Raw genomic sequence first — 26,103 nt, 5'->3', positions numbered from 1 at the left:
AATAAGTATGGAAACCGAGGCTCAGATTGCTTGAGAGACTTGTCCATGGTGACACAGTGAATAACTGACAAAGATGATGACTCCTGGGCTCCAATGTCTGGTCATCAGTCTTCCCACCTGTATTAGTCCGTTCTCACACTGCTATAAAGAACTGCCCAAGATGGGGTAATTTAAAAAGGGAAGAAGTTTCATTGACTCACAGTTCAGCATGGCTGGGGAGGCCTCAGGAAACTTACAGTCACAGTGGAAGAGGAACAGAAAGCAAGGCACTTTCTTCACAAGGCAGCAGGAAGGAGAAGGGTCAAACAAAGGGGGAAGAGCCCCTTATAAAACCATCAGATCTTGTAAGAAAGTCACTATCACAAGAACACCACGGGGGAACAGCCTATGTGATCCAACTGCTTCCATTTGGTCTCTCCCTTGACACGTGGTGATTACGGGAATGATGGAGACTACAATTCAAGACGAGACGTGGGTGGAAACACAAAGCCTAACCGGATCACCATCGCACTTCTGCCTTCCAAATGACTCCTGGGAAAGCTCAAACAGCTAGTGTCAAACAGTTTTCTAAATCCAGAAGGGCCTGGTTTACATAGGAGCTCTCCTTCTCTGTTCCATCATCCAGAAACAGGTCTTCTGCATTCCTGACAGAAGTGTTAGGCAGGACAAGGTAAGGGACAGAGCCTGGACATGGCCACAAGCACCTCACTGCCCTGACAGCATCTACTAGTACTCCCTAGACAGGCTCAGACGGCATTCTCTATTACAGCACAGAGATAAGTGTTACGCTGAGATTAAGCAGCACTCCCTTAAATTCAAAAGAATAAAAGTGAGTGAGTTTGGTTTGGAATGACCTTCCCTTAACACAAATTTGCTGTGGTCCACTATCGCATTCTTACGGTGCTTTTGATTCCTCTTGGCAGCCTCTCCAGGAAGGAAGAACCTACCCACACACTGGAAAGAGATCTAGCACTGTGTTGAAATGTGCCCACCTTGCAAACAACAACAGTCACTACTACTCATGACCCCACATAGATGTATTTTTTTATCCAATGAGTGTTCCCTGGGTTCTTACTATGTGCCAGCACTGGTTTAGGTCCTTCCATTGTAGCAGGATTCCTGAGCGCCTCCCTCCGCTGTTTAAAACACTTCTACAGCTTGAGTTGAAATATAAATCGGTAGCAGGTAAGCAGAAGGTACTCAATAAATGTTCATGAAATGAATGACCAGCTCCCATGGTTACTTGATGAAGTCAGCACGGTACAGTGGAGAGCAAAGATAGTTCAGTTAGATATGAGATTAAGTCTGGGCGTTATCACCAACCAGGTATGAACTGCAGTCCTGAAACAGGACAGCAAATAGGCCTCAATTTCCTTACTGGCAAGTGAGAACAGTAGTATCCAGACCTCACAGGCCTATGGAGGATTCAGTGGAATTGTGTCAGTGTGGATCTTGGCATTGAGTAAAGTGCTACCTCAAGAGTTCCGTTCCCTGCCTTCCAGCATGCCTACCTTGCCACCTCCCTGTGCACACCACACTTCAGTCCCACTGTGTAGCCATGTGCTGCGCCCTCCACCCTCCACCAGGCTAACTCCTACGTCATCTTCAGGGTTCAGTCACCAGTCCTACCTCTGTGAAGTCTTCCTGACTCCCTCTTTCTGCTGCTTTCCCTGCCTCTGGGTGACTCCCCCCTACTGCCCCCCAATGCAATTACATCATGTACTACATTGGGTTTTCCACTAGACTGAATGCTCCTTGCAAATGCAAACTACACCAGCACCTCTCTGCAATCCCAGTACTTAACAATGTTCTTCACACATCAGTCGTGCTTGATAGTAGGTACTGCCAAAAAAGAAAAAGCACTAGATCAGTGAGACTTGTGTGTGACTGTGTGATACGATGTGTGTGTGCATGCGTGTGTGTGTGCGTGTGTGTGTGTGACACAGAGAAAGATTGATTCTTCTCAATAAATCTCTGTCGGTTATGGAATACTATTCCAAAAGCCTCAATGTAACTTGGCCCAACACTTCAGTAACTCAAAGATACTCCACTTCACATCTACATTTACTGAAATTCTTCTTTTGTCACTGCATCATCTATATTCAGTTGATACAGTGTCTGCTTTTAGACACCAGTTAACTGTACCTCAGTAGTCCCTCAGGTCAGTCCACTTGCCCATTAATGAGAAGCCAATGTCCTTCTGGTTCCAGAACCACAGCCACTAATTCACTTTAACCAAAAGAAAGAACATACAAGAACAAGGACTTCCAAGCCGATGGCAGCATTTCTGTTGTAAACTCTATCAAATAAAAACTGGCTTATTAATTTTAGATGACTTCAGAGCATTTAAGGAAAAACATGAGACTGACATAAAGATTTTAAAACTCATTAGAGCTGGTCTTGAAATCACTGATATATTTAAATTGAAATCTGCTCATTCTGACAGCTTTTCGTTCAGATGTGCTACTATGTGTGTGTCACTACGGTTAAGGTTGGGTGAGCACTTCCATTAAAACCTTCACTTTCAGAAGCTTGTAATTTAACAATAAAAATTTGCTCCAGGATTGACTTTTGCATACAAAAGATTTCAAATATATATTCCGAGGAATAAAATAAACCTGTCTGAACTGAAAGCTCAGATGCAAAGCACAGATTTCTTGCATGTGTCTTGGGTTTAGATAAGTTAGAATAAGCTAGGAATTTAGCACTGAAGACCTCTTTTCTACACCATAAAGCTTCAAAACAGAGAAAGGTTATTAAAGACATGTTATGAGAAAGATAAAACCAATTTATTCCAGAATCCTCAACATCATCCTCATCTCTCAAACTCTTCACATCTAGTTTGTCACCAAATCCTGTCAATTCTACCTGTAGGTGCTTCTCAGGTTCACCAGGCTAACTGGTCTTGTGGCCTCCAAATCTTCCGCCTCCCTGCTGCTGGGGCTGTCACTAAGCAAGCAACAAACCAGTACCAGTCTGACAATGTGTCCCCTGCAGGGGAAGTTCCCAACTGCCTAGCAAGGCTTGCTGAAGGCTCTTGAGGGCCTAGTCCTCTCCCCTCACTGTGAACAGGCCTTTCTGTTTGATCTTCTGGCCTTTTATATCTAATACAGGGACTCTGCTTTCCAACATCACAGGAAGGTGCTCATATCCAGCTTCAGGTTAATTGCATTAGAAGAAAGACTACATTTCAAAAACACATTTATATTCATTATAGCTCAGCTGCATTCGCAAGTCTATCAGGGAGGACAGACTGTAAATATGGAAACTGAGACACAGGGCATCGGAGTGGCTTCAGCAGGTGTCACACAAAGAGAACTGCTAATGCAGCAGCCACTTCATCCCAACTTTGGCTGGAGCCACAGGAGCTCCGGGCATCCCAGGGAGATTCCGGCATCAGACTCACGGGAGCAGGCTCCTGCTGGAAATTCACAACTGGCTTCTCAGCTACAGGGCGGTGCCTCTGTTGAGGCAGAGGTTGCTCTTCTCACGCTCTTCTGTACATTCCCTTGTCACCCCCAACTCCAGACTTCTGCTGCCCATGTTTCCCCCAACCAGACAACTTTGCCTTTCACGCCCCACTCAGGTCCCACCTGACTGCCTCATGCTTCAAAGAGATCAGACAGCAGAGCACTGCCTCTGTTTACCATTTTTGCTCTTCAACATTTCCTGCTTGTTTTCCTTCTATTTCCAATGGTAAACTTCTAGAAGGCAAGGACCTCATGTTGATTTTGTATCTCCTTATAGCACCTATGACTGAACCACAGGAGAACCATTCAGCAAAACTCATTACATATATGTTCTAAAATACATTTATATAAATATAAAAATTTATATAAATATATGAAATATATATTTAAATGTGTTTTATATATTTATATATAAATTAAGTATATTTCACATCACCCCATCTTTTGGAGAATATAGAAAATACTTTTTAAAAAAAAAACAAAGAGAAAAATACAATAGCTCACGAGAACACAAACCAGTTATCAGGAGAGCTACTCCATTAAATCTGCTAAAAGCTGAGGATCTGATAAATTCCCCCCTCACTGTGGATTTCATCTCTCGAAAGACAGAGAAAGAAAGGGCAGGAACACTGATGCTCTGGGCCAAAGAGTTCTCTGAACAGAGTGACAGTACACTGTCACACCCTCGGCAATCCTCACCTAAGCTGCTTCTCGGAGATCCTCTCAGGTTTAGTGTTCATCCCAGTAGGGGTAAAACCATCATAGAGGGACAAAAGTGTCCAACAGGGACCTTTGTACAACCTGAGAAAAGTTGTCTGTCTGTGAGGCCCCAGCCTGGTGGGGACACAGCATGGGGTGCAGCGGATGGACTGGACCTCACTCCTTTTATATCTCCTTACAGCATGACTGAACCACAGGACCTAATCAGGTGCTTCTGTGTGCACAGAGGGCTCACTGCCCTCAGAGAGCCTGCCCACACGTGACTTACACGTGGAGAACAAGGCAGTCGGTTCCCCATTCAACCAGCCACCAGCGCTGCCTGAGCCCTCCTGTGTGAGGCGCCACCAAGGGGCTCTTTTTGGAATATAAACGGTAGGCTTTTCCTTAAACTTAGAACAAACTCAGAGGGCTGGGCTGCCCAGATGGCTGTGCCCCTGCTGTGGCCTCATCAGGGGCTGCCTCCTCCCTCACTGCAGTCCACTTCCTAGGCACTAGGCCAGGCAGCAGTGCCACCGTGGTGCCCAAGGAGAGAAAGGCCCCACTCGTAAACCTCAAGCTCCAGGGAAGGGGACAGATGACAAACACAAAAGCAATCACAGGCAGTGACACATCTGTAAAGGGACAAAACAGCACACTAGCACAGACATCAGAGGGACTTCTTTGCAGTCAGAAAAGACTTTATGCCGAGGCTAGAAGAACACAGAAAAGCCTGTGGCAGGCAGGCAGGGAGTCCACAGCAAAGCCCTGAGGCAGAAGAGGCTCGGGAGTCCTGGGCCCTGATTGTGGCCAGAGGAGTGGACTGCAGTGAGGGAGGAGGCAGCCCCTGATGAGGCCATAGCAGGGGCACAGCCATCTGGGCAGCCCAGCCCTCTGAGTTTGTTCTAAGTGTAAGCAAAAGCCACCATTTATATTTCAAAAAGAGCCCCTTAGTGGCGCCACATTGAGGTCAAGAGCACAGAGACCCTTTGGATGAGAGAAGAGTGGCCAGCACTGGGTGACAGAGTCATGGCTAAGGAAAACAAATATAAAGTGACAGAAATCATGGTAAGAAAGCCCCCAGGCATTTTAAACATTCCCAATCTCTCCAGACCAAAAAACCATGACCTTTAGTGCACAGATGCGCAGGGAATGAACTCTGACTATGAAGCGACCGTGGAGGGCACAGCAAGCTGACTGAGCACACCGGCTCTATATCAGATGTAAATGAGACCCAACCTAGCCACTTCCTGGCTGTGAAACTTCAGGAAGTCTCAGTTCCTCAGTAAAAGAAAAGTAGTCATACTTTCTCATTGGGTTATTAAAAGAATGAAATGAAATACACAGTTTCTGGCTGAGTTTTATCAAATGTTAGTTGTTTGCTGTTTGGCTACTGATGGCTTTATTCGTTCAACAGACAATTACGGACACCATCTCTGTGTTAGGCACATTCTAGATGAGAATGAAGCTAAGTCCTTGTCCTCGGTGGGCTTACATTCAAACGGGGAAGTCAGACAAATGAAAGAATATACAGATGACCCTTGAACCACATGGGTTTGAACTGAGTGGGTCCACTTATACATAGATTTTCTTCCAGATCTGCCGCTCCTGAGACAGCAAGGCCCACCCCTTCTCCTCCTCCTCCTTCTACACCTACTCAATGTGACAATGACGAAGATGTAGACCTTGATGATAACCCACTCCCACTAATTAACAGGAAATATATTTTCTCTTCCTTACAATTTTCTCCAGCTTACTTTATTGCAAGAGTACAGTATAAAATACATTTAGCAGACAACATATGTGTTAATCAACTGTTGGCGTTACTGTATTGCTAAGGCCCCGGGTCAACAGTAGTCACTAGTAGTTAAGTTTCTGGGGAGTTAGAAGTTATATGGATTTCAACTGCATGGGGTATTCAAGAGTCAACTGTACGTGCTGACAGGTACTGACTGCCAGGTAAGAGGGGAGCAAATACCCAGGCGCATCTCTAAGACACTGAACAACGGCCCAAAGAACTCCCACCAACCCAACACCCTGACACGGACAGGGGCTCTGATGTTGAGGCACAGACCCAATCTGCCTTGGCCAAGCCACCACCGCTTTGAGCCTCACTTTCTTATCTCCTGAAAGTTACACACCTATATTACAAGGTTATCGTGAGGACGAACTGTGAAGCTGGATATGAACACATTTTACAAAGCTCTAAACAAATGCGGGTTATTATTTACATCATGAAAATTTTCTCCAAATGCCACTTTTTTCATTTAAAAACAAAAATAAAACATCCTCCTCACATTTCTCCATAAAAGCAGTCTTCCTTCTCTGAACTCCCATGATTTTTTTTTTTTTTTTTTAAGATGTAGTCTCACTCTCAAGCCCAGGCTGGAGTGCAGTGGTACGATCTCGGCTCACTATAACCTCAGCCTCCCAGGTTCACACAATTCCCCTGACTCAGCCTCCTGAGTAGCTAGGATTACAGGCGCACGCCAACATGCCTGGCTGATTTTTGTATTTTTAGTAGAGATGGGGTTTCACCATGTTGGCCAGGCTGGTCTCGAACTCCTGACCTCAAGTGATCCGCCCACCTCAGCCTCCCAAAGTGCTGGGATTATAGGCGTGAGTCACTGTGCCGGGCCCCATGAGTTTGTTTTTAATCTGTGTCCTGACATATTACTTTTTGCTGAATTAATTATAGATAATTAGAATGTGAGCAACGGAAGACAGGACTTATTCTGATTAATTGTATAAACGTGCAATTCCAAGCAGGTGCCTGACAGAAGTTATGAATGCTTCAGCTGGTGAGTAAAAAGAACTCTCATGCTGCAGAAGATGAGATTCACTCTCCTGCTCTAAAAGCCAGAAACAAAACTATAAGATGAAGGTTACAGGGAGGCCTAGTTTGCCTCTACATAAGGAACTGCTTTCTAACTATAGTCTTCTCACGCTGGAAAAGACTGCCTTGCAAAATCAGATCATGAGTGGGGCCATGACTTCTGGAAAGAGTACACAGCTCCTGTCTCAGTGCAGAATTCAGTCTTTGAATGCTAGGCCCATCACAGACATCACCTTCTTTACTCCCACACAGCCTGGTTGGCAGACATTCATAGACCCTTTCTACAGGGAACCTAAGATTCCAATTTAACCTGGCCAGACTGAGCTACTGGGTCACAAGCTTGAAATCTAAGGTCCTATTGTTCTGGGGTCCACTGCATCCAACAAAAACATCAGTGGAAAAGCCAAAGCTGGCAGGCTGGGTGCAGAACAGACAGGGAGGTCAGAGGATCTGCCATTCACAAGGCTATTTCAGAACTATTAGATTACATGGGCACTTTTCTCGGATAATCTGCCCAGCACAAACTTACAGCTAAAATGAATTTCCATGCTCACTTAGGGAGCACATATACTAAAACTGGAATAATAACAGGAAGATGAGCATGGTACCTGCACATGGACGACACATAAACTAGTCAAGAGTTCCATATTTTTGTCCCATGGCATTGTAGGATGGCCACGGTTAACAGTAATGCATTATATAGTTTCAGATAGCAAGGAGGAGGATACTGAATGTTCCCAACACAAAGAAATGAAAAACGTTTGAGATGATGATATGCTAATTATCCTGATCCGATCTTATACATTATATGTATCAAAACACCATCCATGGGTCAGGTGCAGTGGTTCACACCTGTAATCCCAGCACGTTGGGAGGCCAAGGCGGGCAGATCGCTTGAGCTCACGAGTTAGAGACCAGTCTGGGCAACATGGTAAAAAACTCACCTCTACAAACAAAATATAAAACTTAGCCGGACATGCTGGTATACACTGAGGTGGGAAGATGGCTTAAGACTGGAAGGCAGAGACTGCAGTGAGCCCAGACAGAGCCACTGCACTCCAGCCTGGGTAATAGAGCCAGACTTTAAAGAAAATGTTTTTAACAATCTTGAAAAAATGAAAACATAAGAGAAGGAAAGTTTTTAAAACTTCCATGATGGTAAAAGATATGGTCCACCTGGAGTGGACTCTAAGCCCATAAGGACTCCAATTAAGCAAAAAATATTCAAAATTAGTGTTCAGGTTGTATCAATTCCAGAAAAGGTGATAATGTGATGCAAAAGCGGAAAGTTATCTAATCCTCCTTTGCAAATATCCCAATTCAATACCAGCGGCCAAGACTCACCAATACTCGGGCTCTCAAATTCTAAGAGGTCAGGAAGACTGGACCTGAACGTGGTCTAATCAATGGCACCTTATAAACTAATGGCAACAGAATATGCTATGCCCTCACTCTCTGTCTGCAAAGCACCGCCACTTCTGTTAAGGCAATCATTTTACCAACTCACTATAAATTCACTCAAGTTCAATTAGTTAAGCCATTTAACATTAAAATGCAGTAGGGGTGAAAAGTCACAACTGTGCGTCCACACTGGGCTGCTGAGAGGTCCCAGACTCCAGCAGATTCAAAGTTACATATTAATAATAACTGATGTCCTGGAGGTTCCTCTACCCCTTCCTCCTTTTTACGCTTTTACCACCTCTGTTTTCTTCCCTGAGAGTAGATGATAGCTGCAAAGGGAGGCCATGGGATGGTTGCGGTCTAAATCATTTAGATCATAAGAAATGACAAAAACAGCAAAGTTCTTCAGGGACACCAGTGTGGACACACCAATATTAACAAACGTGAGTGATTACAAATGTGTTTAACGTGGAAATGTTCTCACAGGGTACTTATTCAGGGTCACCTCAAAAATATTAGCAGGTTCCTTCTTCTATCACACAGATTAAAAATAAGGTCTAAAAATTCTGTCCCAGAGGATAGGGAAGATCTTAGGTTTTCTTTTAAGGCAGGTTTCAAAAAGGAATTTTTTGAAGTTTCTTTTGTTTATAAATTCTAGGGATTTTCACAAAGTTCTTATGGATCAGCCTTGCAGGGAAGACTCAGGATGAGTAAAGCTGGGGCTGGAGTGGGAGACAGAAGGACTTACAGAACAGGACAGGCCTGTAGAGACAGAGGAGACAGAGAGGAGAAACTGTGTCAAGGGTCAGACAGGTCTGAGCTTCTGCCTTGACTGGGCTACTCGGTGGCTCTGGCGAGCTTTCCTGTTCCTACATCTGCTTCCTCGCTTATAAAATGGGGACAATGACCAGCTCTGGAGGAACGGTGAGGGTTAGGGGGCCTCTGTCAGGGCCCTTGGCCCACCACTGGCATTCAGAGCGCCGATCAACACTGTCTTAGGAGGAAGCCCTGTATTTGTGGCCTCTGTTCTGACTTCTCGGTACACAAATTAAAATATCAGTGAAGCCTAGACCTGGTATTGGAGGTTTCTTCTAATTTGATTAATTCTGTCTCAGATTATTCTAGGAAGGTGTAGTTCCAGATGCCTCCTTAAATAAAACTAGAAAGTAAGAAAAGTCTCACAGTGCTCAGCCCATAGCAGGCACTGCCATACATGGTCACTTTCTTTCCTTCCTTGGTTAGGATGCCAGCCCCAAGTCCCATCACTTGGGACTCCATGGTAAGTGTTTGCCCTTAAAGTCTGTTTCCTGTGCCCCTATGGGTGCCTCTACTCCCAGGCAAACACCTGGGTCACAGGTAAAGTGCAAAGCTGGGGACAACGTGCATCACTTTGCTGGACATCAGTTCCCAAATTGATTGACAAAAGCAAACGTTTTTCCTAAAGAGGCCAAGGACCACAGTTAGGTAAAGAGATAAGGAGGAGGAAGAAGGCCACGGTTTAGCAGGAGGGATTCCAGTGAGAAGGGTCAGCGAGGAAGACAGAGCAGAAGCATCGCCAGTCCACAGGGCAGGCTGGAGGCACTCCAGTGTACTCTACGGGCACCCTCCCCCAGACTCCAAGGTGGTGTCCACACCACCGAGAAGATGCCAGGCAGAACCCCAAATACAGAGAAAAAGCATTTCATTTCTTTCTTTCCTTTTTTTTTTTTAAAGACAGAGTCTCACTCTGTCACCCAAGCTGGAGTGCAGTGGTGCAATCTCGGCTCACTGCAACCTCCGCCTCTCAGGTTCAAGCAATTCTCGTGCCTCGGCCTCCCAAATAGCTGGAACTACAGGCGCATGCCACCATGCCCAACTAATTTTTATATTTTTTGGTAGAGACAGGGATTCACCCTGTTGGTCAGGCTGATCTCGAACTCCTGACCTCAGGTGATCCGCCCATCTCGGCCTCCCAAAGTGCTGGGATTACAGGCGTGAGCCACTGTACCCGGCCCATTCCATTTCTTCAATCCTCCAAAAGCCACTAGAACTAAAGCTAGACAAAATAGAAAAAATGAAGAGCACTAAATTCTTAGAAAGTGAAGCCTCCATGTGATCTACAACATTTACAAAACAAGAACACAGTTAAAAGCAGATTTTTTGAATGACATATCTACAGTTTTATTTACGGAAATGATGAAAATGAGATACATGTTTGGAATGAGTAATTTACAAAATTGGAAACCTTAAGTAGGACACAATTAAGACAGTGCTTACACATTTAACACAAATTACGATCAAGGTCAGCTGTCAGGAACAGGCAAGGACACGGGTCAGGGCATTTCACCAAGACAGCCAGCCGCTCTACCAGACTTTATAAAGGTACCAGCAACTCTCCAGAGACCAGGCAAGCCTGGACTGATGTCCTAAGTCCTAGTTTTTTCAGTTTTTATATCACTAGAAGTTGAATTGGTAAGGATAACAATAAAAAAAAAAAATAGAGCACAACCAGCTTCCTCATAGCTTGGGGGAAGAAAGCAAATAGGCTTATCCTCTAAGAACGAGTATCTTTCAATCTCAACACAGAGTAAAAGTAAGAGCTGGAGCAATCTCCTTTAGGGAGCCGGAAGAGACTGCAGCAGGCTCGTAGGCTGGCCTAACTAACAAGCATCCAATCCTCAGCAGCAGGGCCACGCCCAGCTTTCTGTGAAATATCAGCTCAAGAGGGGAGATTTTAAACAAGATTGCTCTGCCCTTAAAACTAGACTATTTCTTTGTCCCCAAATTAAGATCAGAAACAACTTTAAAGACTAAGACAGTAGGCTGCTAAGCCCATGGCTAGGAGCACAGGCTCGGTCTTAGCACCTCTCAGCGCAGCTTCAGCCCCTTCTCATGCAGTGTCTTCCATTTGCAGCCACGGATTTCCTATGATGTGTAAAAGGGCCACTCCCACAGAACAGTTCCATGGGCACACTGTGAAGAATGCCACTTACACTGAAAAAGTCCTCCAGCCAACCCAGATGAACAACTCGAAAACAGACCTCATTATTTCCCTTCTATGCCCCATAATATCTGCCCAGTTCCCATGACCATAGAATGCAAAGATTCAATCTAGATTCACTACTCATCACCCTCAACACCTCCAGCCTACAAAACTGGCCACCTCGCACCCTCACCATCATCTCTGACTCTATTCCATCCCTCCTCAATTTGTAGCTCATACCCCTCAGTTGGCAGATGCAATGTTACCATGAAGATGGCTGAGAACAAAAACTCCCACATATAGAACACGTTTGCTTCTAGGGAAACATTTAAATGAAACTGAGGTCAGGAAAATGGCAAGTAGGAAGCAGTGGCCACGGCCACTCTTTGAACTCTGAGGCCAAGTGAGCTTTATAAATGATCTGCTGTGTTATCAATCAATTTTAGCAATTTTTTAAGTACCTCCATGCATTTAACTTTACAGCATGTACTGCATAAGACACATACTCTCAAATTATATGTGATGAAGAAATCAGGTATCTTTTACGAGAAGAGCCATCTAAAACAATTTTTGAATCAAATAAATAGTAATGTATTACATAATCGAATAAAATAAATATCCATGAGTCCATATTGATATGAATAGCTGAATAAGTAAATTAATGTGGAAGAAGGGACAGCTTTTCCTTTTAGTAAAACTCCAATGAATACATGCAGAAGAATAACAGAGACAGAAAATCACCGCGTGGCAAACACTACCGCAGTAACTATTACAGACAAAAATCATGATAGATACAAAAATCAGTGGATGAAAAGATGGGGAGAAACAGGATATTTGCATAGTCTCACAGAATCTTTCTATAAGGTATTCATTCATTAAAACAGAAAAATAGTAACTTCTGATCGAAGGACACAACTTCACTTCCATGGTATTCTTGCCCAAAATGCATAATCTCAGTCTAAATGTGATAAAATATCAAACAAATGTATATTGAGGGACTTCTACCAAGTAACCGCCAGGCCAGCAGTACTCTACAAAAGTGTCAGGGTCATGAAAGACAAGGAGAGACCAAGGAACTATCCTAGGCTGGAAGTGATTTGAGAAGATTTGACAACTAAATACAATATAGGCAGGAAGAAAGGTCATTAGTGCTAGGACAACAGGTGAAATTCAAACAAAGTCTGAAGATTGTTAACAGTACCGTACAAGGTTGAGCTCCTGGTTTAGATCATTATACTATAGGCTATGTAAGATGTTACCTTTAAGTGAAGTTAGGTGAAGTGTATATAGGAGTTCTGTGAATGAATTTTGCAACTTAAGTCTAGAATTATTCCAAAATAAAAAGTTAAAAAAAAAAAAGACGGCATATCCCCAGAAATACTAGTCCCTAGCCCTGGTGTGACACCTCACACTTAAGAGGAATCAATGGAATGGAAGAAGCTGAATAGGGAGAGAAGCCCCATGCCAACTCAGAGTGACAATTTGGAATACAATCTGTGCATAAACTGGGACACTCCTGTACCCAACCTCTGCCACCACAGAAGTCAAAGTTATATAAAGCATACGCGTATTTTCCCTTACAGTGTTGAAGGACATGTAGCTATATAGAGTGTATGCTACTGCGTGTCTAAACTCCTTCCATAAATGTCAAGGCCTTGGGATCTTTAAGTTGATGCCCAGAGGTTTTCATTTTAACTTGGTACACATTCCTAAAGGCCTTATGTATTATCAGATTTCTAAATGTAGATGAGAGCTTTATGAAAACATAGGCTAAATACATCTCTGGAAATTCACATCTTGTGCTATTCTTGTGTAGCTCTGTCAGAGACAAGTAGAACAGCGGGAAATGTTTGTATTTAGCCACAACTGCCACAGGATGCCAAGAACCAAAAGTGACATCTTCCTCTGCCTCTTGGCGGGCCCTATTTTCAGAGACAGGCTGCAGTAACAGTAAGTTGTGAATATGGCTGCTTGTCTCTTCTGCCACTCAGCCCTGGCTAGGTAGGAGTTGCCTATTCGAGGAAGATGGCCAACTTGAAATTGCCTTACTCCATCCTGAAGCATAAGGCAGGAAAAAGGGGGGGAGGCTGCTGCAATGGATGCTTGCCTTCAAACAAAATTCACGGCATTTGATGCACAAATGAGTTTCTCCCTCTCCATACCTCCCCCTGCACCTCTCAAATGGTTGGATCAACACAAAAGAAGAAATCCAAGTAAGGTGTGACAAATCACTTAAGTGATGAGATCAACTGAAAAATAGTAGTAATCAATTTAATAGATATGCCTCTATTCTGTTAAACCCTGTATGCTTGCTTTTACTTAAAAAGCATTACATTCAATCTCAACAACATAGAAAAATCTACATGTCTCTAAGATAAGCTAATCTTCAGACAAGTTGGCACCCCATGTCACAGCACCAGGCCCATTACGTGGCACCGATTACCAATTAAACAAGCAGTTCATTCACAGGGTCTATTAATTTCTTTTTCACTGACATAGGTGAAAAACATCTGAGCTAATCATTCAACTTTGTTAAGGTAAGTAAAATCAGATAGGCTACACTTCACTTTCATACAATTATACTACTTCAAAGTTGGGTTTAAGCCAAACCCTGCTTTTCCACTGATTTCTATCACAAAACTGGTCATCCATTTCCATGCAAAAGTCTGAACTTAGAGCTGAACTTTGGTATGTTCTGGTCTGCTAGGATTTTTATAGGATTAAAGTTGCAACAGTTTTAAATGCCAAATTCAGCTTTCCATCATGAGCCCTCTCTTCTTTCCTGGCCTCTGTTTCACAAACTGACGTAAATTTTAGCCCCATTTCATACAAGCCTCTTCTAGCCTTCGGCTCAGCCACAATTTCTAAACTTAGCTTCTGGAGTTTGGACGTTGACATTTGTCAACCATCAAGCTGCAGTATGATGTTTCACCAGCAGGTGCTGTATCTTTTTTCTTTTCCTTTTTTTTTCTTTTTTTTGAGACAGGGTCTCACTCTGTCACTTAGGCTAGAGTACAGTGGCATGATCATGGCTCAATGCAGCCTCAGCTTCCTGTGTTCAAGTGATTCTCCTGCCTCGCCTCCCAAGTAGCCAGGACTGTAAGCGTGTGCCACCATGCCTAGCTAGTTTTTGTATTTTTAGTAGAGATGGGATTTTGCCATGTTGCCCAGGCTGGTCTCGAACTCCTCGGTTCAAGCCATCCTCCCACCTCAGACTCCTAAAGTGCTGGGATTATAGGCATGACCCCCCGCACCTGGCCCAGGTGCTGTATCTCAATACAAGGAATGCTCTCAAAATTCCTGGAGCTTGAGGCTTCTGGCTACCCACTATCATCTGTTGAACACCTGAAGGATACATACAGTGTATGTCACACATCTCATGAAGGAAATGCCAAGAAAATGTTTGACATACACTGTATGTATCTCTTGGGTGTTCATATAGGCATTTTACATTTTACAAGGTAAAAACTGAAAGAACTCCTCAAAACTTGTAAAGCCCAAGTCCCTACCACACAGATGAGGAAGAGCAGGAGCCCAGAAAGACCTTTTTTTTTTTCCTGAGACAGGGTCTTGCTCTGTCACCCAGGCTGGAGTGCAGTGGCGCAATCTCGGCTCACTACAACCTCCGCCTCCTGGGTTCAAGCAATTCTCCTGCCTCAGCCTCCCTAGTAGCTGAGATTACAGGCACACACCACACGCCCAGCTATTTTTTGGAATTTTTGTAGAGATGGGGTTTTGCCATGTTGGCCAGACTGGTCTCAAACTCCTGACCTTGTGATCTGCCCACCTCGGCCTCCCAAAGTCCTAGGATTACAGGTGTGAGCCACCATGCCTGGCCCAAGACTTTGTTTTAAACAAGCTATAAAAACAAGTTAAAGACAGAAGGCAATCTGAACTAAGTGTCCACACTAAAAGGTCCTGGATCAAGGGAATATGCTGGGAGGACAGAGCACAGGAGATTATTTTTCTAGTTTTTAGGCAACCACCCACCAAAGAGAGAAAAATAAATAAAAAATGCAATACAGAGAAATCTGCATGAAGAAATTCACAAACACCAGAAGTTAGTACTGGTGCTTTTAGAATTAAAAACCCTAAAGCCTGAAGCAAGCAGTAAGGATGAATGGACTATTGTCACTTCTCCATGCTCCTCTCCCAAAAACCAGGATCACCACGGGGGATGCACAGAACTGAACTGTGCTTGCTCTCACTCCCAAAGTACCCAGAGACAGGGGCTGCAAGCCACAGCCTATAGACCTCCAAGTCAGCAGGCAGATTGGAAAAAAAAAAATAGGTTTCAATTCAGATGCAGAGTTTGGGACAGGCCCCCAAGAAAATTATTTTAAATGGGAAATCACAGATAAAAATTGCAAATGAGGTTCCTGAATTCAGAGCACCCCGCCAAATGATCTGCAAATGTTTGTGATATAGTACGCATGTGCATTTCTCTGGGGAGAGGGTCCCCATGACCGTGGAAAAGGTTAACAGCCTCAATGCCAAAAACAGAAAAAACTGAGAGCAGGTCACAGTATTGGAAATATGAACTGGGGACTGCTGTAATAATCCCCTCTGTCTCACTGAGTGACAACGCACTGATGAAGTGACCTACTAAAAGGAGTAGAGGCCTAACGTGTAATCCTGGAAAAGCATGGGAAAGATACATGGTTTGGTACTGAGATGAGAAAATATGACACTCATAAAACAAAAGCAATGCAATGTTTACATTTGTGTTCACTCCAACTTATTAAGACTTTTAGAAGTGATGAGAACATTCTAAAACTAGAAAGAAAGCTAGACTCAAAAGACAATTTTTTCAAAAGATAACTTCTGCTTAAGTCTGTTTTGCTTTGTCATGAACCCTCATTCAAAAGCTCTTAGTCCACAGCCTATTCCTTCCTAACTGTCACAGCAGTGCACCTCATTCTGGGCTGCCTGCAGCTCCTATTCCAAAAGGAACTTACTTTAAATCACTAGTTAAGAAATTTTCTACAAAAGCTCATTATTGGCCAGGTGCAGAGGCTCATGCCTGTAATCCCAGCACTTTTGTCCACCCAGGCCAAGGTGGACAGACCACTTGAAGTCGGGAGTTCGAGACCAGCCTGTCCAACATGGTGAAAACCCCGTCTCTACTAAAAATATAAAAAATTAGCCAGGCATGGTGGCGGGCGTCTGAGTTCCCAGCTACTCAGGAGGTTGAGGCAGGAGAATTTCTTAAACCCAGGAGGGAAACGGAGGTTGCAGTGAGCTGAGATCATGCCACTGCACTCTAGCCTAGATGACAGAGCAAGACCACGCCTCAAAAAAAACAAAGCTCATTATTATGTATTTTTAATATGTAATGATCCCTTCTGCTGCTTAGTTTTAAAACCATATTAAGTGACTGTCACATTTTCTTCTTCTGAGAAAGAACCACACCTAAACTGCCCACATGATCAGCTTAATGGTACTCACTACAGGTAAGACTGCGCTTTTCACACTGACGCGTGAGACAACCCAAGGTCTTAGGTGAAAGCACAGTTATTTTCCTACAATACCCATTTACTTGATAGTAAGTCACTTAACATGAACAATAAAACTATAACAAACATTATCATTTGCACGAATTTTTAAGATTTAAAAACACAAGTCCAAACACCAATAATAAAAACATGAATCTTCAAGCAATTTTTTTTTTTTTTAAGATAGGATCTTGCTCTGTGGCCCAAGCTGGAATGCAGTGATGTGACCATAGCTCACTGCAACCTTGACCTCTTAGGCTCAAGTCAATCTCCCACTTCAGCCTCCCGAGTAGCTGGGACTACTGGTGCATGCCACTACACCTGGCTAATGTTTTGTAGAGATGGATTGCCCAGGCTTGACAGCAATTTTGAGCTTGTGACGAGTCACTATGGGTTTAGTCCCTAGCCTTGCAGGAACATTCGTTATCTTTGGCCACCAGGAGTTTTGTTTTAGTAGAAAACACTAAGAAAAACGCAAGATATTATAGGGACAGAAGGAGAAGTAATTTAAAACAAAACAAAACCAAATAACATGACCTGAGGGTCAAAGCACAAAATGATAACAGCATAAATAGACCATTTCTACAAGAAGCACTGTGTACTAGGCACTGTACTAAAGGCCTCAAATGGATCAACTCACTTTGCTCGCTCAGCAACCCTGGGCGTCAGGCACTCTATTAGCCCCCTTTACAGACACGGGAAGGAAAGCACGGGGACAGGCCCAAAATCACAGCTGTAAGTGGTGCTTCGAGGATTTCAGCCCTAGCAGGCTGGCTCCAGAGCCCACCCTCTCAGTTACCACACTGCACTTGCTGAGCGAGCTTCATCCCACCATTGCCACCGTTTCCCAAAGGAAAACCCCAGGTGCTATATAGCCTGGCACCAGGCTAGTTGCTCTGATAAACAATAGCCACACACAAAAAATAGGTCTTCATGTTTTTATCTTACAGATCGGGAAACAAACTCAGAGAAGTAAAGCAACTAATTCCAAATTATATGTAAATAGCAAATGAGCTATAGAATACGGGTTTGTCTTACTATAAAGCGTGTGCTCTTTCCACGCGGCCATAGTCTCTCTCACTTGGACAGTGGCTACGGCTGCTTTGACTCTTCCTAACCACACTCAGGACTACTCAGCTGAGGGGCCAGCTCCCATCACTCAAATGCTCCTTTCTGTAAAGTCCCCTAGCTAACACGGAGAACTGACCTCACCCCATCATTTTCAACATGCAATGCCAAGGATCGCAACTCAGCTCCTTACTCCAAATCTGCACGATTTTATAACCTGAATCTTAGGTTTACATTTTTTCAGTGTTTGTCCCCCTGTATTTGTAACTTTAACAAGTATCTCTAAACCTGGGCTTTTACTTGTAGGTTTTTAAAAAGAAGGGAGATGTGTTAAATGTCAGTAACCAAAAACGTGCTCTAAAATACCTTCTCCTCACCACAGCATGCAGTTACAGCCAGGAAAGGGTCTGGAATTAGCTAAGGAGAAGACACTCTGACAAAATGGTGAAAGTAACTCACAACCAGAGTCAGTAGGCCTCAGGCTTCCAGTCATTAGGCGGGAAGGATGTGATTTCCTAAATCATATACGTATCTGAGGTGCTTTATTCTGTATATAAATACAAAGCACGGTTTCTCGGCCTCAGCACTTCTGACATTTGGAGCTGGAAAATGCCTTGCAGTGAGGGCTGACCCATATGTAGAAGTGTAGCAGCACCTCTAGCCTAGATGCCACTGGCACCCCACACTCCAGTTCAAAAATAAAAAACATCTCCAGGTGGAGCGAGGTGGCTCACGCCTGTAATCCCAGCACTTTGGGAGGACAAGGCAGGTGGATCACTTGACTCCAGGTGTTCCAGGCCAGCCTCGCCAACATAGCGAAACCCCATCTCTCCAAAAAAATTAGCCAGGAATGGTGGCACGTGCCTGTAGTCCCAGCTACTGGGGAGGTTGGGGTAGGAGGATCGCTTGAGCCCGAAGGCCGAGGCTGCAGTGAGCCATCATCGCGCCACTACACTCCAGCCTGGGTGACAGAGTGAGATCCCGTCTCAAAAAAGACAAAAAAAAAAAAAAAAAATGTCTGACATAAAATAAAAGAACTGATATATGTGACCAGGCACATTTTGCTATCCTCAGTTTGATACTTTTGACGGAAAAGTAAGCAGTTTGATTTCTAAATCATGATACATTTTTTAAATATTCAGATTGACTTAATTGTGTAAAAAAGAAAAAAAATCAACTGTGCAGACATTTGATTACCTGGTAATTTCACATTTGCATGTTCCATGTTTGATAGTGGTTGACTAAATTTTTCAATAAAAAGGAATAATTTCTTTAAAAAGATAGATCTATTAGTGCTCTAAGAATGTTGTTTCTAAAAAAGGATACTTGATTCATTATAAATGGTATACAAATTGTTTTTATTACTAATGTAGGAATTTTAATACTCTTGGGAAAACTTCTGAATTAAAAGTTTACCTTTAGAATGCTCTCTAATTCCTGTGATGTTTAAATGATACCGTTTACTACATAGAAGGTGGTATAGTTTAATACCCTTAGCATCGTCTAAGGCAGTTTATTTCAGGGGGTTATGAAGAGCCTGGCTCTTAAACAAATTGACAAAAAATGGCTCCATCTACATGAAGAGAGTATTTTAGTGACTCACAGTCATTGAAAATCTCAACAAATTTTGAAGCAAAGCTGCACTGCTTAGTTCACACTGAAGTAAAAAGACCAGTGAATACAATGAAACATCCAAAGCTCATTCACACCAAGCCAGTTATCAGAAGACCTGCCATCATCCTAGACCCTCCAACCTACCAACAGAAGAGAGTCCTCTCAGAGCAGGCTACCAGCGTTTGCAAACTAGTAACAGCTCAAATTTGGGAGACACATTAGTGAATAGAGCCAGCTTATAGTTCACTGTCCAGCAAGAGAAAATGACAAATACTTAGACCTACTAAAGTCAGCTTAACTTTTAGTCAAAAAGATACACCATTGAGAACTAAGAAGAAAAGTATTACCCTTCCAGGTCTTGAAAAGCCAAACCAACCTTTGACTGCAGGACTGTAGGAGCACACTACATGAAGAAGTAAATTTTGATTTGTCTTCATCAATAGTTTTTAAATTAAGCCAACTTGAAATAAAAGCTATATACATACTGTACGCCCATTCTTAAGGACGTTCTAACGTTTAGAAAAGCAAAGTGATTAATTTCGACTTGAAGACAACGGTCATGTATAATTTTTGACATATTTGAAGTGTTTGGTGGAGAAGAAGATATAACTTCGAGTGTAACATTCTTGTGCAGTAGGCATGCTATAAAGTGAAAATAATAAATGGAAAAAAATATCACCTGTAGCAATGAAATGAGGTTACCACTTCTTGCAAATAAAACATAGCAGGGATAGACCATTTAAGGAACAACCAAATCAGACCTAATTCAGGTTGTCACATTGCCCAAAGAAAAGCAAAGTGAGCAAGTAGTTAACTCGCCCACCTGCCCCATCTGAAGAATGGCAGCCCAGGAGCTGATTCTTGAGTGACTTAGATTGTGCGAAGTCAGGAGGAGGAGCCACATCCCTTCTCAGTCCTGGCAGAGACTGTGGCACTGGCCCTGTTCCTTGTGACTGCTGTTCAACTACAAATGAAAGATAACGGTGGCCAAACCACCAAAACACAGAAAGGTGTCATCACAGGTAATTCAAGTACTTGCAGCCTTATAGAGATTTCTGTGAGGAACTTTTACTGAGAACAAATTAAAATTAATACACAGTACATCTTGAAAACATAAATGTAATAAACTGCTAAGTTAAATGTCAATATTTTGTACTAATATATATAGAAAAAAATTAACATTCATTTTGTTGAAAAATTTATACAGATTGACTTTTTGTATTAGATATGCTTTACAGTTTTTAAAATTTCATTGCAATCTTCTGTTTACAAAAAAACTTAGTGATTTCAATAACTCAGGAACAACTGCTGCTTGTATCAACACTGGACACTGACAAAATCAGATATACATATTACCATATTTCACTGATATTTCTGTAAAAACAGAAACGATAAAATGTACTTTATATTTTCAGTTTTAAAAGGAAAATGTTTAAGTATCCTTAATAAGATGTCAAGTGGAATATTTATGGACTCAATTCCTCTTTCTTCCCACTCTGTGAAACATAAACAGCAAACAGCTCCTCACCTGGATGACTTTATAGAAGTAGGCATACTGTCGAGCTGTGTTTTTATACTGGCTGAAGACATCATGTATAGCTTGTGTGGACTGCAGATACCGAACTTCTTCTTCTTCAAAGTAGAGAGGAGTGTCATATTCACTGGGGAGAGTTTGAATGTAGGGCTGCCAGAAGGAGTTAGGGCTGGCTCGCTCACACAGCAAATGAAAGGCCAGTGCGATGTTTCCCATGGCTTGAAGGATTCGGTCTTGAGAATATAAAGGCCCTGAATTAACCCAGAAGTTAACAGTGTAAGTTCCACAGACTTCTTAAAAACTTCATTTAAATTACAGAAAAACTAAAAAGGTCTTGTAACATTTAAAGTCAGGTACAGGCTGGGCACAGTGGCTCTGGTCTGTAATCCTAGAACTTTGGGAGGTCAAGGTGGGTGTGTTGCTTGAGCTCAGGAGTTTGAGACCAGCCTGGGCAATATAGCAAAACCTTGTCTTTACAAAACACATACACACACATATACACAAAAATTAGCCAGGTGTGCTAGTGCACACCTGTAGTCCCAGCCACTCGGGGGGCTGAGGTAGGAGAATCATTTGAGCCTGGGGAATCAAGGCTGCAGTGAGCCATGATGGTGCCACTGTACTCCAGCCTAAGTGACAAACTGAGACCCTATCTCAAAAAAAAAAAAAAAATTAATAATGATTAGAAGTCATGTGCATCTTTTTTATAACATTAAATGAGAAACACTTAATGCATATTTGAGGGAATATTTCAGCAGTCGAGAAAACCAAGTATAATCCTTAGTGCCACAAAATGGAATTTTATATATTTTTGCCATTTGTACTTTGCCTTGAACAGTCAGAAATTATTCTCACCCAACACTGAATTTTTAGCAGATTCAACAGTCATTAGCAATTTTCGTGGAACCCATAAGAACAATTCTTCTGCCTAGGGAAAGAAAATAATAGGAGAATCATCAAAACATGGTATAGTCTTCAACCCAACTACATCTATGGTCAGAAATCCAATCACACATGAAGTACAACTTCAGGCTGCATAGCAGCCCTTCAAATAAATATTCAAACATATTTTAAAATGTAAGCATTTACATTACAGTTAAATGAGCAGAAGCATAGCTTAAAACCCTGTTTCCAATAGAAACACTAAAACCTACATATACTGAGAAGGACATGATAATCAAAACAGGGACTTTCAACTTTAACTTGAAGCAAATATAACATTTGGAATAGAGCATAAAGGTGTTTATTTTATTCTTTGCTGTACTTTTAGGTTCTAAAATCAGACCAAAACAAAACACAATTCCTGCCTCCGAGAAAAACCCTAATCTCTCAATGTGAATTACTACTACTACTGAGTTTTGAAGCCAGAGTAACATTCCTTCCTCTACACGCTTATCTTTAAAGCACAACAGTTAACAGTGGTTTACACATTTTTTTCCCAAAGCATTATCTCATTTTTTGGCAATATAGGATGCTTCCTTTTGCTATGTCCTGTGTATCTACACTGCATAAAACATGCACATGGCGCTCCAACATGTGAGGAAACAGCAAGAGGGCAGTTGTCTGCAAACCAAGAATGCCCTCACCAGAACAGACCATGCCAGCACCTTGATCGTGGACATCCAGCCTCCGAATTGTGAGAAATAAATGTCTGTTGTTTAAGACCTCCTCCCCAGCCCTCACCAGCCCACAAAAGCACACAGTGAGGAAAGTCTACAGCTTGGATCTTCTGGGCAGCATCTACACAAATGCTGCTTTGAATCTGATACGAGAGAACATGTGGCATATTGCCTTCACCAATGTCAACTACCGAATTATTTGTATGTGTCTTGTCCCTTACTATATAGATTATCAGCATCATGAAGGAAGAGACTGGTTTTTTTGGAAGCAAGGTACTACTACCATTCACACAGTAGACATTTAACAGGTATCTAATAAACCAGCATGTGATTTATCAATATATTAATGAAAGGTTAACTACAACTTAGCCAAAAATGTTGCTGGAGGTTTGAGGGGGCCCAAGTAACACCCTTTCCTCCACCCAAGTTCTAAAGCAACTGAGAGAGATAGAATACAACAGATGGTCACCCAAAATATCACCTACTGAATCCCAGAATTAGACAGACTCCCCCACCTAGTTACAGGCAGAGCTGGATCCCCACTGCCCTCCCCACGTGTGGCCTGCCCCTGCAAAGCTTCCAGGGCAGAGAGCAGAGTGGAATGAATGCATACAGGCAACCAGCTCCCATGGAGAAAAAGGCCAAGTTTAGTTCCTTCCCCCAAACTCGGCCAAGAGATTAAGAAGTGCCTCCTCTTGAGAAGAGGCATGAGTGAGGGGTGAGGAGAGGCCAGGCATGTCCAGTGACTGCTGCTCCCTTCATGAGGAAGAACCAAGAACCAAGAGGGGAGAAAAAGCCCTTCTCTCTCAGCAGGTGGCTGTTTCTCTCTTCTCTCCCTATTGCCCCCGGTGTTGCCATTTTAGTGAGTTCCTAGTACCTTCAGCCTCACAGCCATCCATTCTAGACACTGGCAGGCATCCCCATACAGCCAGTCCTCCACCCACTCACCTCCAGTAAGTCACAAGATCCTGTGTGCTTTCTCTGCAAACCATGAGTCCACCTCCTTGTCTTTAGGTAAATCTCAAAATCCTGTGAGGCATGTTCTATGGCCTCCTAACAGAGGCTCAGAAATGTGAACTGACTTGCCCAGTCACTGGTTAGCAGCTTGGCTCCCCAGGAGGATAAGCTGGGCAGAGCGACTTAGAACAGGAGCCTGAGGCCCTTCCAGGCTGCCTATCTGCCCACAGGGCTCAGAACCAGCACTCCCCGACCACACGTCTACCTCCTCACCCTGCGCCCTCTACAGCACACCACAGTTCAAACACACATAGACCCCTTCAGACCAACATTTTATAAACTCACCTTGATATCTCTTGTTGCTCTCAAACCAAAGCCCTCTTCTTTGAAGTTAACCATTTCAAAACCCTCGACAGAAGCCCCATTTTCAGAGGCCCATTTCATTAGATCAGGAAAGTAATCTTCTCTTTTTCCATCAAAAGTAACGGACAGACCTATATTAATCCACGTTTTAGAAAACAAGAGCTACTTTTAGGACACATATCATTCACACGTCTCTCAGAAAATAAAAACAGGCCATAACTAACACTGGAAAGTGTCTTAACACGGCAATCTTGAAATCAAAACTAATCACCAGATAGTCAGAGTACATACCTTAATTAACTGGTGACAGGAAAGGAGAATTAAAATCCTAAACTCTCTGTCAGTTACAGTGAAATATATACTGATACTAGGTAATATAAATAGTGGCTATTAGGTACTATTAGGTAATATAATGGCAAAGAGAAGAAAGTGTCTATTACAATTACTATGATTCACAGAGCAGTTTTCTCCTTAAAAGTCCAACATGCCATCTCTCATATTCACATTTGCTTTAACAAAATTTCCGTTAAAACAAAAATGAGTGGCTCACATGTGTGCAAGGAGACATGGGTAAGCCCTGATTCCAAGAGAACAAAACTGTAGAGCTGTAAGCCAGACGGCTGTAAGGCAATTTAAATAAGCTAGAGCTATGTGCATCAACATAAGTATAACACTAAATGTAACACTGCGGTTTTTGAAAAATCACCTAGTATGACACCATTTAGGTAAATTTTTCAAATATCAATTAAAATCATATATTTTTATGAGGTTATTTACAAAGCAGAAAACATTCACAGTGAAGATGAACACCCCACAAGGAGGTAGGGAATGGAAGGGGATGAATGTGTGAGGTTTTAGCTGTATCTGTAATGTTTTATTGTTTAAAAACAAATACAAAAACAAAACCAAGGACTGAAGAAGGGAAAGGAAAGCTGACAAGTGGATGAGAAAAAAAGGAAGGACAATGTGAATACACTGTGACATGCGCTCAGCTGGGGTAGTCGATTCTTGGGAATCTGTTATATTAATTTCTGAACTTTTCAGCCAGCCCGAAATATTCAAAAAGACATGCATAGAAAAAAACATTCTGTTTGGATGAATTAAAGGAGAGGGACAGGAACTTTATTCTGAGGAAGCTGGGCGCGTCACATAGCTCAGCCGCCCGTGGCCATCTGACTACAGCATTGTCAACAGTCAACCTGATTTGTAAAGAGCGCGTGCTGGGCACGCAAAGATACCTGCTAAATGGTGAAAATAATCAGAATGACAACTATTCAAAGACAGAACTTCCTCTTCACTCCTTGAGAACGGGCAAATGTTCTATCCTCAGTGTCAGGTGGTGTAAATAATATCTACACAGAAGAGAAACTAAGGTGCTACAAAAATTTTTTGGCTACCCACTTAGTGACAAAGGATTAGCATAGACTCCTATTTAGTGCAAATAAACCCATTATGAAGGAACCTGTTTGAAAACACCCATTATGAACTCACCATTTTGGAGTTTGAGACCATCTAAGCTGAAGACCACATGTTTACAGATGTGTATGGTATAGCAGTAAAACTACTACTTAAGAGAGCAAATAAGAAACAAACCCCTCCTGATGCCCTTCATGACAATAAGAAAGGGAGTCTCAGAAGACTGCCCCATAGTCCAGTGCATGCTCCTTAGGACGTTTTCTGCTTCTCCCTTCCACGTGGTCCTGCATAATAATCTTTACTTTCTGTGCTTTACAGAACAAAAACGATAGGTATACTGAATGAGCTTTTTCAAACTCACACTTGGCCCCATCCCAGCCTGGATGAGAATCATTACAATGGCTACTGCATACGTCCTATAAAAACACAGCTTAAGGAATAGGACCACACCTCTTATTTAACTGAGATGTGTGTGAGTTCATCACAAACCTTGCTAATGCATTAACCAATCAGCATTTGTGTGTTGGCCATACACACTATTACATACTGTCCTGAAACTCAAGAGGAAATAACAATATAAAAACCAGATTTAAATAAAAACTGTATCAAATAAATAAATAAATACAACCTTGTCATTTTAGCCCCCAGATACAAATATTTGATTCTCCTAAG

General features: G+C 42.6%; 1 protein-coding gene and 1 non-coding gene across 2 annotated transcripts in view; one reads left to right on the top strand and one right to left on the bottom strand.

Annotated features, from left to right (window-relative positions):
* SETD3 (SET domain containing 3, actin histidine methyltransferase) overlaps positions 1 to 26,103 on the bottom strand; it is a 79,803-nt gene that overhangs the window by 36,325 nt on the left and 17,375 nt on the right. Inside the window, exons 4-6 of the mRNA XM_032287448.1 lie at positions 23,998 to 24,146; positions 21,932 to 22,004; positions 21,071 to 21,327 (exon numbers count right to left, since the gene is read on the bottom strand). Of these exons, the coding sequence (XP_032143339.1) occupies positions 21,071 to 21,327; positions 21,932 to 22,004; positions 23,998 to 24,146 (479 nt within the window). The remainder of the gene's footprint in view (positions 1 to 21,070; positions 21,328 to 21,931; positions 22,005 to 23,997; positions 24,147 to 26,103) is intronic.
* On the top strand, positions 7,549 to 7,655 carry LOC116558132. Its single transcript, XR_004271861.1, has one exon. It is a non-coding gene; the product is annotated as a U6 spliceosomal RNA (small nuclear RNA).

This window comes from Sapajus apella, unplaced genomic scaffold (genome assembly GCF_009761245.1).
Source record: "Sapajus apella isolate SASKATOON/1434 unplaced genomic scaffold, GSC_monkey_1.0 scaffold20, whole genome shotgun sequence".
In the NCBI taxonomy this organism is placed as follows: Eukaryota; Metazoa; Chordata; class Mammalia; order Primates; family Cebidae; genus Sapajus; species Sapajus apella.
This window is presented reverse-complemented; position numbering and strand designations above follow the sequence as displayed.